The sequence below is a fragment of the Phascolarctos cinereus genome, unplaced genomic scaffold (assembly GCF_003287225.1).
Source record: "Phascolarctos cinereus isolate Bilbo 61053 unplaced genomic scaffold, phaCin_HiC Scaffold_726;HRSCAF=1367, whole genome shotgun sequence".
NCBI classification, from domain to species: Eukaryota; Metazoa; Chordata; class Mammalia; order Diprotodontia; family Phascolarctidae; genus Phascolarctos; species Phascolarctos cinereus.
Window position 1 is genome coordinate 418,740,865 of NW_027556098.1, and position 16,038 is coordinate 418,756,902.

Consider the following 16,038-nt stretch of genomic DNA (forward strand, 5'->3'; position numbering starts at 1 on the left):
CTTGCTCCCCGCGCCGGGGCCCGGCGAGGAGGGGGTGTGTGCGAGAAAGCACGAGCACGCGTGGTCTGGACTCCAGTGGGCGTCCCACGGAATAACGTCCATCAAGACGCGCTCCCTCGGCGTCCGTTTTGTGTAGGCACCGTAGATCCACCTTTAAAGGAGGAAAGTCCCTGCCCTCGAGGGGCATCCACTCCGCTGCCTCGCCGTGTCTCCTCCGGAAGCCTTTACACCGGCCGTCCGGCCCCTTCTCCAGGACAGCTGACCTCCCCTGCCCTGCCCGGGCTTCGGGACTCCCTCTGCCTTCCCCCACCCGTGCACGTGCCCCCAGCCCTCCCCCCGTCCCCCGCAGTGGAAGGGGCCGCTTCGCTCCGTCCTCCGGCTTCGCGGGAGGCAAGGCCGAGGCCCTGCCCTGGCAAGAGTGGTCCGGGGGTGAGAAGGCTTCGGGAGGGGGATCCACCATCAGAGACTACGGGGGCCACCGGAGCCCCGGGGTCAGCCCTGCTCCACCTGGCCCAGGATAAAAAGCCACACGCGTAGCCTCCCGCTCTGTGGCCCCCAGTACTACAACTACGAACTACAATTCCCAGAAGGCGAAGCGCGGGAAGTGCTTGGCCAATGGCTGCCGAAAAGCTCCTCTCCTTTCCAACCCGCGGCGCTCCTGAGCATGCGTACTGGCCACGAGGTCCTCGGCACGCCTGGTCCCGGAAGTCTCCGCTCGCGCCGGCTTCCTGTTCCGGTGTCTGTCTCCACGTGGGTGGCCGAGACGACCCCCGGCGGCCTCCCGGAGTACTTGCTGCCTGCCGGGGGTGAGCCCTCCGGTGCCACGCGTCCACGCCGCCCTAGGGGCTCTCCTTTCCTCGCCCCAGCCCAGCGGCAGCCTTCTTTCCCAGGCCGTCGCCTCGGCTGGCCCCGGGCTGTTCTGGGACCGCGGGCCCGTAAGGGGCCTACTGGGGCATGGGCGCGGGGCCCGAGCATGAGGGAGAGCAGCAGGAGGGCCCCGGGCAGAGGGGGCGGGGCTCGTTTGCACTCGTGAACCGGCCGGAGCAGGAGGGTCAGCTGGTGGTCCTGGGAGTGGGAGGGGGCGCTGCCACTCTTCTCCCACCACCACGAACCCCGCTGGACTGTGAACTTTGGGCAGAAGTCCACGTTTCGTCTCCAGCCTCCGAGCCTTTGCCCAGCCTCTGCTCCCCGATACCGGCATTCTGTTCTCCTTTAGTGCTCACCCCTAACTCGAATATCTGACCACTTAGAGCCTTTCATGAGAATAATAATAATAATACTAGGAACTGGGGAGAGGAAGCATTTTTTATCCCCATTCATGCAAATACTGTTCTGTACATATGATGCAGGAAATAAATGTGGTGCCAGAGAGCTTCAGGACCGTACTAGGCCCACTCATATTTCCCTTTTTCTTCCCAGGCCTTTGTCCTACCCCAAAAAGAGTGAGTTGTACCAAGGGAGGAATGCTCCCTGTCCTCCTGACAATCAGACCCTTCCAGGTGAGTGGGAGTGTCTTATGTCCTGAAATGGCCTCTTCTGGGCCGTGTCTTACTTTGGTAATAGTGGCAGGAAAGGGGCCAAGAGGGTGCCAAGAATCCCACATTTTTTAGGCCTATGTACTTATGTCTGTCTGTGTACTTTAGTGGTTGTGGCTCTGAACTTGAGGTTGTTGTCCAGTGACCAGTGAGTGGACGTGTTCTTGTAGGAATTGAATTATGGTAACCCTGAGGATTTTCCTTCAGAATGTAAACGGAAGAAAGAATTATCTGTAGGCATTATCGTGTGTAGTTTGTGCTCTACTGTGGCATGCTGAGGGTATATAAATGCGGAAGTGATAGTGTCTGCCTTATGTTATACAGAATACAGATAAATGTATGTTTTTTTCAAAATGGGGGACATTGATAACTGAGTCTAGCTGGGAGGGCCTCAGGAGGTGACATTTCAGCTGAATGGTGTCATAAGTTGTAGCTTCCAGGTTGTGGAGGTTATGATGGGGAATGTGTAAGGCTGAATGTGGAACGATATGTAATTAGAATAGCAAGCCAGCCAATTTAGGTAAGAAATGAGATAGATTCAACCGTATGATCTGGGAGTTGAGAACTGAAAGGATGACCCAGGGATGCCTAATTTATAAGAGGATGTATGATTATGACTGGAGCCAGAGAGCAAAAGGCAGTGTGATAAGCAAAGATTACAAATCAGGATCTCCACTCTGATACAAATCATGTGACCACAAGTGAGCCACTTAGTCTTTCCTTGACTCCGTTTCCTCTTCTGTAAAGTGGAGATGATAGTAACTCCATTCACTGCCTGCCTCATGAGGAAAGAAATTGTAAACCCCTCAGCCCAGTGAGGATCATAAGGACTATAAGATCTTTGATTTAGAACCGGAAGGGACCTTACGGTTCACCTAATCCATGCTTTTGTTGTACTCATGCAGAAAGTGAGACTTAGCTCTCTAAGTCACTCTGGCAGTAAATAGCAGAGCCAGAATTTGATCTCACGTCTTTAGGCTCCAGTGTATTCCTTTATCCTCAACCTGAGCCTTCCCTAACAAAGATAAAGCATTTTTTTTGTTGTTATGGGTTAGAAACTGTTAGCAATTGAGCCATAGTTTGTGATTCTGTATACTCTGAAAGCTGCACCTGGGAGGATTGCCTCCTGTTGTACAGACCAGATTCCTGTCCAAAGCTCCTGTGAGGGGCAGTCCCTGGGTGAGCATAAATGCATTTGGCATTGTAGGAATCAGTGACATTCAGGGATGTGGCTGTGGACTTCACCCAGGAGGAATGGGGATACCTGGACCTTTCTGAGAAGGAGCTGTACAGGGATGTGATGCTGGAGAATTACAGACACCTGGTCCATCTAGGTAAGAACAACTTCCCTGGGTGAGTCAGAATCTGCCTATGAGAGGGACTTTGTGACTTCCCTCAGGAAATGTGTGGTGTTCTTGGAAGTTGAGCAGTTCTCCTTTGGCATACAGAGGCCTGAGGCTGCTAATCCTTTTGCATTTTGAAGATGTGGTACTTGTGTTATCTGTTCTGAGTGAAAGACCTTGAAATAATTCTACTGTCAGGCATTGCTTAGGAGGACAAGACACAAAGACAAAACAAAACCTGCCCTCTAGGAGCTGACATTTCATGGGAGTTTGCTTTATAAAACTAGAAACTGTCATCTAATTTTGTCAGCACAGTGGAAGATACCTTCTTCACTCTCTATTCTCATAGGTCTAAGATTAGCCCCAAAAGTTCAAATGATGATACCTGAGCACATGAAAAATTTCTACTCCTCCCCCTGCAGTGGGTGCAGTGAATGAATTTTTTAATGAATCCAAATCCAGCCTTGAACAGATTCCTCTTTTATTGCTAACAGAACATGTAACATCCTTGAGGGGTCATTTGTGTCCTGGTCTATGGGCATGCTTTTGCTTTTCCTCTTTTCCACAGAAAGAGAGGATTCAATATTGAAAGCTGAGGTGAACTTTGCCTGTCTCTTTGCTCTTTCTTTATGAACAGGACTTGCTGTTTCCAAGCCAGATGTGATCTTCCACTTAGAGCGAGGGGAACCTCCTTGGAGGCCAGAAAGTGAAGTTACAAGGACCAGTTTTCCAGGTGAGGGAGAGACCATCCAGCTGATAGCTCAACTTATCCATTTGGGGGTCTAAGTGTTAGTACTGGACAGAGAGCCGGTCTCTGGCCTTCCTTGGTTTCAGAAGAAGAGGTGAGGCCCTCTGGTATGGTTCCCTCTGATGAAGCATCATCTGCTCCGCACCCAATCCTTTCTTCTCATCTCCCCATTCCTGGTTCCCTCTAGTTTTGGATACTGACATTTGCTAACACATTTAGGGGGTATCTAGGATGAAATGTTGCTTGAAGCTTCATTTGGGTCAAAATGCTCTTTTTCTTGTAGAATGGTCCTTCACCCAGTAGTTAGTGGTCGTGTGCTTATTATACACCAACATCTTGTATTCCTTTGTAGTGTTCTAGTTGCATTACTGACCTTTCGTAAGTTTGGTAAGTGATCCCAGATAGGATTTTTGTAATTACTATTTTACATTATGAGATGCCAGGCCTCCATTCATTCTAAACATTTCCTTTCAAATGTTGATACTTTCTTCCAAGTGAAGTTTTTTGTTTTTGTTTTTGTTTTTGTTTTTGTGTTTTGCTTCTGCAAAGTATGACTGAGATGGTTTGGTTGGGATACCCCCAAACCACTGGATTCTTTTACATAGTATTATCATTTCACTCTCTTCATGTGGACTGTTCATGAACATCTGTCCAGTAATAAAAGGTCTTCCATTGTTAATCTTAACACCAATTTGTTTTTGTATTTAGAGAATTTTTGCATGTGTGTCCAGCCAGGAAAAAAAGGCTGTCATGGGTGGCCTGTCGCTGGCTGGTGCTAGTCCCTGCTTCCTTATTCAGACACTCCCTAACTGTTTCATTACTACTGTTCTAGAGTTGGACCAGGAATGAAGCCAAGCTCGTTGGTGCAGAGTTTGCCCACTCCACTCTCTTCTTTGCCTTTTTGGACATGCAGAGTTTCTCCTCCAAAGCCACTCCACTCCCTGTTGTTCCCTTGATCATCCACCAGGCCTTTCAGTATGTGAGGATGCTGATGACCTGACATCACTAAGGGCAGTAATTGTTTCCCAATTTCTTGTGGTTTCCAATTCCCCCTTGGACATTTTTGCCCTGTGTTTTTTGATGCCTTATAAACTAATACATTAGTTTTGGCAAGAGGCAAGGATGGCAGATTTAGTTGGAAGGTGGTATCAGGATCCATATTGCAAAGTAGTATGAGGGGAGGTGGAATAGGGGAAGTGGAGGCTTTGAGTGCCTGTGACTGACTAGAAGTAGCTGGAGTCAGGAAGACCTGAGTTCAAATCTGGCCTCAGACACTTACTAGCTCTGTGACTCTGGACAGTCACTTAACCTCTGATTGCCTCAATTTCCTAAACTGTAAAATGGGGATCATAACACCAGCTGTTTTATGGGGTTGCAGTGAGAAGATCAGATGAGATGGTGCTTAGCCCTTAGTGGGCACTTAACAAATGCTTACACCCCCCTAATTCAGCCCAAGTTAACGTTCACTTTTGGGGCTGCCACATCTAGCTGCTTCCTTGGGGCAGGTCTGTGCTCCACTGAAACCTCCAGATTGTTTCTTTCACCATACCTCCCCCATTTTATACTTGCTAAGTAGATATTTTGTGTTCAGTGCTAGCCTGTTGGGATCCTTTTGGATCATGACTCTTGTCGGTCAGATTATATTATAGCCGAGTGTACATCTCCATCTTCTCCACCTTCATCAGCTATTCCATAGAAGTTAAGTAGAAACATGCCTGTAATGTTTCCTTTCTCTTCCAGCTTAGTAACCTATTAAAAAAGGTTTCAGTCCAACCTTCTGCTCAGTGCAGGAGTCTTCTTTATGTGATGGTCTTGCTGCTTAAATGTTTTCAAATTTATTTCATTGTAGGATGGCTCCTGCCAAAAAAACAAAAAACAGAAACAGTGTTAAGGACGGAAGCGAGCTTTGAGTTATATTTCTGATACAGAGTAGTTGTAGGACCTCACTAAATCCAACCGAAGTTTCCTCCTTTGGAAAAATGTAATAACTGACCTTCCTGCCTCCCACAGTTGTTGTGATGCTGAATGTAAAAGTATAAATAACAACACTTCTCCCTTCAAATTTGACATTATTATTTCTTCCTGGAGAAAAAAGAAATCAGCTATAAGTACACAGTAGGTGGAAATGGAAGGATATGAAAATTTGTTTTCAGATTGGGAATATATTCCTGAAACCAAGGATTCATCTCCAAAGCTGGGCATTTCTATTGAACCTTCATCCAAAGAAGAATGTGCAAAGGTTCATCTCTTTGTCTCAAATTTTACAAAAGCCCTGGGGTGTGATGCTAGTTTATGGAGGCAACAGAACACTGAGGAGAAATATTCTTGGTAAGTTAATGAAAGTCAAACTCACAATAAAATGAGAGACCATGCGTGTTGTAAATAAGATGCTTGAGCTGTAAGGCCAGTGATTTTTTAACAATAGAAATTCCTTGTAGGAAAGAAGCATCATATAAATGTGATTCGTCAAAGAAAATACTCAAACTGAAGTAAATGTAATAGAATCTAATCAAATAAAATGTTTTTTGTTCATAATGGATATGGGAAATCCTTCAGTTTTCAATTTGACCTTAAACATCAAGAATTATAACCTAGAGAGAAATGAATATGCAAAAGCCTTTCCCCACCACTCACCCTCAATTATCTGTACTGGAAAGATGTCCTATGAATTTATGTTAATGTCTGGTAGCTTTTTTCCCAAGGTAGATAGCTTATTAAACATCATGAAATGAATAGTAGCGCCCAGGCTTATGAGTATAATCCATGTAGTAAGGTTTTTAATCCCTACCCATTCCTTCTTTCTTGTCACAGGATTCATTGTGGAAAGAATAAATGTCTTATCTGTGGATTGTCCCTCTACAGCAAGGCAAATCTTATTCGACATGTGAGAATTCATACTGGAGAAAAACCTTATAAATGTAATGAATGTGGGAACGCTTTCCGTAAAAGTGTGATCCTTAATGTTCATCAAAGAATTCATAATGAAGCGAGATCTTATGAATGCCATGAATGTGGGAAGACCTTTTGCTCAAAGGTGGGAGTTACCCGTCATGAGAAAATTCATACTGGAATAAAACCTTATGAATGCCATGAATGTGGGAAGGCCTTCCTTCAGAGGTCATATCTTACTCAACATGTGCAGATGCATACTGGGGAGAAACCTTTTAAATGTCATGTGTGTGGGAACGCCTTCCTGCGGAGGACAGGTCTGAAGCAACATGTGAGAATTCACACTGGAGAGAAACCTTATACATGTAAAGAATGTGGGAAGGCCTTCTCTGCCAGGAATCGTCTTTATTTGCACGTGAGGGTACATACTGGAGTGAAACCTTATGGATGTCATATGTGTGGGAAGGCCTTCTCCTCCAGGAATGATCTTACTCGACATGTGAGAATTCATACTGGAGAGAGACCGTATGAATGTCACCAGTGTGGCAAGGCATTCAGCCAGAGAGGATCCCTGACTCGACATAAGAGAATTCATACTGGATAGTAACCTCAGCAGTCTTATATATCATCAAGCCTCCCTGCAACTCAACAAATACTTACTAAGCATCTATGATATACAAGGCACTGTGCTGATCCTTTAGGGGTGCAACGATAAACATAAATGTCATTGCCTTCAAAATAGAAGTAAAAAAAACAAAAGAAATGTGATGAATAGAATAAATGTAAGACTATCTTCCGTTGGATCCCACAGCATATGAGCTAGTAAAAAACAAAAATTCACACAGGGGAGACGTCATATGCATGTAATGGAATTAAGAAAAATTTCATTAAGAACATAGAATTTCAGAGGTAGGAGGGGCCTCTGTAGCTGCCTCGTTCAACCTGTATATGAAAAAGAATTTAGTCTGTACCTTCCTTGAGAAATGGTCATGTAGGCCTTGTTTTTAAGACAGCCAGCAAGAAGGAAAACATATTCCTTGACAAGACAGCCTGTTCTAGTCTGGGCTAGCTGCAAGGATTAGGAATTTTTTACGTCTCACTAAGTGTCCATTTGTCTTTCCCCCTTCAACCAATTGCTCTTTCTTTGGCCACCAAAAAGGAAAAGGCTAATTACTTTTACATGTGACAATCCTTTAAATACGTGAAGACAATTGTTGTGTCCTCCTAGGGCCTTCTCTTTTCCACTCCTAGCACTCCCAATTCTTTAACCATTCTTTCTGTATCGTGAACTTAAGACCCTTACCTGACCTACTCAGCCTCCTTTAGCTTCTTTTTATGCAACTCACAAAAAAAGAGGATTCAGACTAATAGGAAACCTCATGGATTAAATTATTCCCTACCTACTTTCCCTCAACATTTCTTCCAAATTCTCTGTTATCATTTGACCACAAGAAGAAAAATTTGGTTTTCACTTCTAAATAAGAATCAGATAGATATTACAATTTAACTTTACAAAAGAATGTCCCAGGTCACATAGCCAAGAAAATGCTATGTTAGATGTTTCTTTCAGTCCTAACTTGCAAAAGAAAAATTGTGCACTATATGAAAAGCAATTACACCTGATTTCACAGGAGAAAAAAGATCTCTGACAAGGTATAGGCCTTATGAATTAACGTCAGAGAACACTCATCTTTAAAGCTTTCAGTAAGCACCTCATTTTGACCAGCCTTCAAGTTTTGCAGAGGTTTGAAGTGTATAAGTGTGTGACATTGCATATAATGTATGATTCTTGTTGATGCGTCAGTTTTGTTGATTTTTCCCCCTCTTCCTCTTCAAAAACAATTCTCAGATGACTCTTTGGGAATGACAAGGTAGAGGGGTGCAGGGGGATATTTAGACAATGTAAAATCAAAAGGTAAAAATAAATTTTTATTTTTAAAAGGTGGATGGGCTAAGCAACACAATAAAGTGAAAAAATGGCAGGCAGATGAAGCCCTTCAATATGTTGTTTACAAGAAAATGCATCCACAAAGAAGAGGTAGAAAAAAAAGCTGATGCTGCTTGATGTGAGCTCCATCTTTGGTTCTCAAAAGCTCTTGATGTTATCTACCACCCCGCTCATTTCCACAGTCTCTGAAAAGGAGGTGACTCTTCTTTCGAAGTCCAACCCCTTCATATTTTCACTTGGTTCCATTCCTTTTCATCATCTCCAGCAGATTGTGCCCTCAATCAGCCTTTCTTGGATAAGCTGCTTCCTTTCCTATTGCCTTCAAACATTCTCATCTCAACCATTAAAAAAAAAAAACCTTCACCAGAACCTACCATCTCAAGGTTTTATTCCTATATCTCCAAACGCCTTGAAAAAGTTGTCTATACTCACTGTTTCTGCTTTTCTTACTCCTTGGCCCTGTGCAAACCTTTCAGCTTTATTACTCTACTTGAAATGATTCTTCTCAATTACCAGTGATTTCTTATTTGCTGAATCTGATGGCTTTTTCATAGTTCTGGTTCTTTTTTTTTTTTTAACCCGTGTGCTGTATTTCACACTATTAACCACCCACTCCTCCTGAATACCCTTATTTTCCTTCTGGGATTTTGTGATATCACTCTCTCGCTTTGCCCCATGGATCTGTGGCGCAGAGAACACTTGTTCTAGAAGGGCACAAGAACATTTATGGTTGGCATTTCTCTGTGGTAGAGTTTGGATGCTTGGCAGTTTAGTTCGAAGAAAGAACCTCTGTGTTTGGTATCTTATCCTGCCAGGTGATCTTCAGAATCTTCCTAAGACAATTCAAATGGGAGCAATTAAGGTTCATGGCTCTGGTAGACTGTCAAGGTTTCACAGGCAAACAACAATGAGGTCAGCCCAGTGGCTCTGTAGACCTTCAGCTTGGTAGTCAGACTAATCCCTCTTCTCTCCCACACTTTCCTTTGGAGCCTCCCAAACACTGAGCCAGCTCTGGCAGTGTGTGTGTCAACCTCAACATCTGTGTACATCCCTGGAAAGTACACTGCCAAGGTGAGTGAACTTCTCCGCAGCATTCAGAACTTCTCCATTTGCTATAACCAAGCAAGGCATCTCTTCCAGTCACTTTCAGTTACAGCAGGTTATTTGATTATCACGCGAATTGCAAACTTTGGAACTCTAGAAACAGATGTAAGTGAGTTGGGTGGTCACAGTGCTCTGCCACCTCAGTCATTTTTCTACCCTTAAATCATCTCATTCCATTCTTCTGGAAGCAGTTTTCTATTTTATCTACACAGTTCCAAAGTTTTGCCGCCTTTCAGTAGCCAATCTGCTTCCCTATGGAAGAGCTAGTACCTTGTGAGAAAATCAAATATCGACTTTATATCATATATTTGATTCCATTCAATAACTGGTTCTATTCTGTAACTGTCTGATCCATATGTCTTTGTCTCAGGGCTAAATTCAGAAGTTCATGCATCCATAAGTTCAATTTTCCTTTCTGAGTTAAGTTTAAAAGTTGTTTTCCTATAAATAACTTCAATTGAAAGAAAAATTTCATCTCTGAATGACTACCTGCACTTGTACAATGAGAAGAAATCTGTTATCCTTGAAGGGTACAGGTGGATGCCAGGGAGTTTGGTCTGTTCTCTGCAACAGTGGCTGCCCTTCAAGAAAGTCCAGCCTGGTATAACTGTGACATTAGCCATGTAGGGGGATGCCACCAGTGTGCTTACCAGGCAACAAGATTGAAAGAGGGGTTGTTGCTAGCCCTGCGTTGCAGACTTCCATCCAGGGATACTGTTTTCCCTCACCTGTGACACTTTAGACTTTTTTGTTCATTTGTGTCTGACTCTTCATGACCCTATGGACTTATCTGTGGGGTTTTCTTGGCAAAGATACTGGACTGGTCTGCCATTTCTCCAGTGTGTCCCCATTTTAATAGTGGTTAAGTGACTTGCCCAGGGTCACACAGCTAGGTAGTATTTGAGGCCAAATTTAAACTCAAATCTTTCTGACTCCAAGCCTGTCAACTCTGTCTGCTGAACCACCTAACTGCCCCTTCAAACTTTGTAACAAATCATGTTGTTTTCAATCTGTGATGCTTCCTGTTCCTTGTTCTCTTGTAATTCCCCAAACTATATGAAGGCTAATAGGCCTCACCTTGTGGTCCATTTGCCTTATTGAGAAGCTGAGAAGACCCCTTTTATTGGTAATTACTTGTCCTACAAATAAATTGAATGTGCTCAGAACTTTGTGCCTTAGTTTACCTTAATTTCAGTTGCTACACCTACGTCTACATGATTAATGATGAGTACATTGTTGTCAGCTTTTCTTAAATGTGCTCCATTACTGGCTAGGAATCTGTAAACCCTATATTGTAATCTGTGATCCAAAAATTAAAATCCCCATTCATAGATACCATTTTCTTAACCAACTATTCACTTTAAAAATCAGTGTTTTCCTTCCCTTGCCATTTATTGTAAGGGTAGAGTTGAAACCACCCCTTGTTTACCTTAATTAAGTGATCATTTTTTGATTGAATCAGACAATCAAAACTGTGTGAATAGGGCCCTTACACCTCCTCGAATCAATCAAGAGAGACTGCTATGCCCTAAGGAATTTGTATAAAAAGAAGCTATTAGAACCAGAGGGAGGAAGTTCTAGATTTGAGAGGTAGAAAGCATGGCATTCCAGCACACCACAGGAATAGAGGGAAGACAGCTGTTGACAATGAGCGAGATAATGAGCATAGTCATTGACCCTACAAGTAGAGCAGAAGAACCAGGCTGAAGGAAGTCCTAAGTAAAAATTGGCTCTTCCCAACTTTATCTCCTGGTTCTTATCCATAGATACTATGAAATAATCTGATGTTTCATTTTTCTGCTATTTCCAGTAAACTAAATTTTGCCTCAACCACAAAGCAAAGCTTAGTGAGAGAGAGATTCAGGAAGCTAGATAGGGAAGTGGATAGAGTGCTAGACCTGGACAAATGTAGATAGAAGAGGGTGGAACCATTGCAACTCCCAACGTGAGGGCTTGTGGCATGGACTGTGACCCAACAAAGAAGGAGAAGGAGCAGTCAGGCTAGTAGAAGAGAATCAGGAGAGAGCAGTGGCATTAAAACCCAGAGAGGAGAGAGGATCCGGAGGTGAAGGGGCTCAAGAATGTCGAAGGCAGAATGAACATAGACTGTTTTTCCTAGGAATTTGACAGGAGTAGAGGTGGAGGATAACAGTTTGAGGATATAGTTGGGCCAAGTGAAGCTTTTTAAAGGGTGAGGGAGAGTTGAGCAGGCTTGAAGGCACCAGGCAAAGAGTCAATAGGAAGGAGTGGTGGCACAGGGAGGGGTGTGTGGCAGGGAGAGGAGAGAGAACGAACCACAATACAGTCTCAAAAAAACAACAAAAAGCAGTTGATCAGAAAAGAAACTTGTAGAGAGCTTCATGTGAGACCTAGCAAAGTCAGATCAGCCTAAGAAACTGCAAATGAAAATGGCAAATGAATGTGAATAGGAACATATATGCAATCTATTCTTATCAGAAGCAGCAGTACAGATACCACAATTACCACATATCCAGACAGTATATCAGTGTGACACTGTGATACACCATGTGAGGAAATAGAAATGGCACTAAAGAACACCAATGGAATCTGATGCGAAAGAAATTCATGCAGATTTTCAAGATACTGAAAACAGGAAAACAATTCACTATTTGGCAAAAATTGCTAGGAAAACTGGAAAGCAGTTTCATAAAACTATTGTTTTGACCAGCATCTCATGCCACATACTAAGATGAGGTCAGAATGAGTACTGGATTTAGAAATTAAGGGTGATTGGATAACCAAATTAGGGAAGCATGGAATCCTTTACACGTCAGCTATATGGACAAGGGGGAGTTTATAACCAAACGAGAGGTGGAGAGCATTATGGAATGTAAAATGGATAATTTTGATTCTGTTAAATTTGAAAAAAAGTTTTTCACAAAACTAAAGCAGCCAAGATTAGAAGGAAAGCAGGAAACTGGGGGGAAAAACCCTTTTTTATCAGAAATTTCTCTAATAAAAGGTTAATTTCTCAAATAAATAGAGAATTGAGTCAGATTTATAAAAGTGCAAGTCATTCCAATAAATGGTCAAGGAATGTGAACAGGCAGTTTTCTTCTTTTTAAAATTTTATTAATTTATTTTGATTTATCAACAATCACTTCCACATTCTTTTGAGTTGAAAATTTTCCTCCCCCTTCCTCCCCTCCACCCTCCCCAAGAAGGCACACAATCTGATATAAGCTATACATTTGCATTCCTATTAAACATTTTCACATTAGTGAAGTTGTAAGTAAAAATTAAAACCAATAGGAGGAACCATCAGAAAGATGAAACAAAATTCAACAGAAGGTAAAAATAAGTGATAGCGATTCAACTTCCATAGTACCTTATTTGGATGTGGACAGCATTTTGCATCACAAGGCCTCTGGAGATGTCTTACATCCTTGTATTGCTGAGAAGGGTTCAGTTTAATAATATTAGTCATCACATAATGTGGCTGTTATTGTGTACAAAGTCCTCTTGGTTCTGCTCACTTCACTCAGCATCAGACCATATAAGTCTTCCCAGGTTTTTCTGAAGTCAGCCTGTTCATCATTTCTTATAGCACAATAGTATTCCATTACATTCATATACCACAACTTGCTCAGCCATTCCCCAATTGATGGGCATCCTCTCAATTTCCAATTCTTTGCCACCACAAAAAGAGCTGCTATGAATATTTTTGTACATGTGGGTCCTTTTCCCATTTGTTTGATCTCTTTGGGATATAGCCCTAGAAGTGCTATTGCTGGATCAAAGGGTATGCACATTTTTGTAGCCCTTTGGGCATAGTTCCAAATTGTTCTCCAAAATGGTTGGATCATTTCACAACTCCACCAACAATGTATTAGTGTTCCAATTTTCCCACATCTCTCCAACATTTATCATTTTCCTGTTTTGTCATGTTGGCCAATCTGATAGGTGTGATGTGGTACCTCAGAGTTGTTTTGATTTGCATTTCTCTAATCAATAACGATTTAGAGCATTTTTTCATATGACTATAGATGGCTTTAATTTCTTCATCTGAGAACTGTCTGTTCATATCCTTTGACCATTTATCAATTGGGGAATGGCTTGTGTTCTTATAAATTTGTCTTAATTCTCTATATTTTAGAAATGAGGCCTTTATCAGAGAGACTGGTTGTAAAAATTCTTTCCCAATTTTCTACCTTCCTTCTAATCTTAGTTGCATTGGCTTTGTTTGTGCAAAAACTTTTCAATTTAATGTAATCAAAATTATCCATTTTGCTTTTCATAATGTTCTCTATCTCCTGTTTGGTCATGAATTCTTCTGTTCTCCATAGATCTGATAGGTAAACTATTCCTTGTTCTCCCAGTTTACTTATGGTATCAGCCTTTATATCTAAGTCATGAACCCATTTTGACTTTATTTTGGTATATGGTGTGAGATTTGGGTCTATGCCTAGTTTCTGCCATACTCTTTTCCAGTTTTCCCAGCAGTTTTTTTCAAAGAGTGGGTTCTTATCCCAGAAGCTGGGGTCTTTGGGTTTATCAAATAATAGATTACTATAGTCATTGACTACTGTGTCTTGCATATTTAACCTATTCCACTGATCCACCTCCCTATTTCTTAGCCAGTACCAAGCAGTTTTGATGATTGCTGCTTTATAATACAATTTAAGATCTGGAATTGCTAGGCCACCTTCCCCTGCATTTCTTTTCATTAGTTCCTTTGATATTCTGGACCTTTTGTTTTTCCAAATGAATCTTGTTATTATTTTTTCTAACTCTATAAAATAATTTTTGGTAGTTTGATTGGTATGGCACTGAATAAGTAAATTAGCTTAGGTAGGATTGTCATTTTTATTATATTAGCTCGGCCTACCCATGAGCAACTGATGTTTTTCCAATTATTTAGATCTGATTTTATTTGTGTGAAAAGTGTTTTGTAATTGTGTTCATAGAGTTCCTGGGTTTGTTTGGGAGGTAGACTCCTAAATATTTTATAATGTCTACAGTAAGTTTAAATGGGATTTCTCTTTCTATCTCTTGCTGTTGGGCTTTGTTGGTAATATATAGAAATGCTGATGATTTATGTGGGTTTATTTTATAGCCTGCAACTTTGCTAAAGTTGTTTATTATTTCAAGTAGTTTTTTACTTGATTCTCTAGGATTCTCTAAGTATATCATCATGTCATCTGCAAAGAGTGATAGCTTTGTTTCTTCTTTGCCTATTCTAATGCCTTCAATTTCTTTTTCTTCTCTTATTGCTAAAGCTAAGGTTTCCAGTACAATATTGAATAACAGTGGTGATAATGGACATCCTTGTTTCACCCCGATCTTATTGGAAATGCTTCTAGCCTGTCCCCATTACATATAATGCTTGCTGAAGGTTTTAGATAATGCTATTTATTATTTTAAGGAAGACTCCATTTATACCTATGCTTTCTAGTGTTTTTAATAGGAATGGGTGTTGTATTTTATCAAAAGCTTTTTCTGCATCTATTGAGATGATCATGTGGTTTCTGTTGGTTTTGTTGTTGATATGCTCAATGATGCTGATAGTTTTCCTAATATTGAACCAACCCTGCATTCCTGGTATAAATCCTACCTGGTCATAGTGTATTATTCTTGTGATAAGTTGCTGCAATCTACTTGCTAGTATTTTGTTTAAAATTTTTGCATCTATATTCATTAGAGAAATTGGTCTATAATTTTCTTTCTCTATTTTGACTCTTCCTGGTTTAGGTATCAACACCATATTTGTATCATAAAAAGAATTTGGTAAGACTCCTTCTTCACCTATTTTCCCAAATAGTCTATATAGTATTGGAATTAATTGTTCTTTAAATGTTTGATAGAATTGCATGTAAATCCATCTGGCCCTGGAGATTTTTTCCTAGGGAGTTCATCAATGGCTTGTTCAATTTCTTTTTCTGAGATGGGGTTATTTAAGTATTTTACTTCCTCTTCGGTTAATCTGGGCAATTTATATTTTTGTAAATATGTATCCATTTCACTAAGATTGTCAAATTTGTTGGCATATAGTTGGGCAAAATAATTCCTAATTATTGTTTTAATTTCCTCTTCCTTGGTGGTAGCTTCCCTTTTCATTCTTGATACTAGTAATTTGGTTTTCTTCTTTCTTTTTTTAATTAAATTAACCAAAGGCTTATCTATTTTATTGTTTTTTCATAAAACCAGCTCTTAGTTTTTTATTTATTAGTTCAATAGTTTTCTTAATTTCAATTTTTTAATTTTTCCTTTGGTTTTCAATATTTCTAATTTGGTGTTTAGTTGAGGATTTTTAATTTGTTTTTTTCTAGTTTTTTTAGTTGTATGCCCAATTCATTAATCTCCTCTTTTTCTATTTTATTTATGTAAGCATTTAGAGATATAAAACTTCCCCTAAGAACTGCTTTGCTGCATCCCATAGGTTTTGGTATGTTGTCTCATTATTGTCATTCTCTTGAATGAAATTATTGATTGTTTCTATGATTTGTTGTT

At 41.1% G+C, this 16,038-nt stretch overlaps 1 protein-coding gene across 2 annotated transcripts; it reads left to right on the plus strand.

The window, feature by feature from the left end:
* Positions 1 to 649: 649 nt before the first annotated feature.
* On the plus strand, positions 650 to 10,733 carry LOC110219848 (uncharacterized). 2 transcript variants are annotated; one of them, XM_078145955.1, is made up of 6 exons: positions 650 to 935; positions 1,420 to 1,499; positions 2,743 to 2,869; positions 3,516 to 3,611; positions 5,780 to 5,954; positions 6,438 to 10,733. In XM_078145955.1, exons 1-6 carry the CDS (start codon positions 665 to 667, stop codon positions 7,117 to 7,119), a joined length of 1,431 nt encoding a protein of 476 aa, XP_078002081.1. In that variant the 5' UTR covers positions 650 to 664; the 3' UTR covers positions 7,120 to 10,733. The 2 variants fall into 2 exon arrangements, with proteins under 2 accessions (XP_078002081.1, XP_020859219.1); XM_021003560.2 differs by having other exon boundaries at positions 650 to 806.
* The last annotated feature ends 5,305 nt before the right edge of the window (positions 10,734 to 16,038 follow it).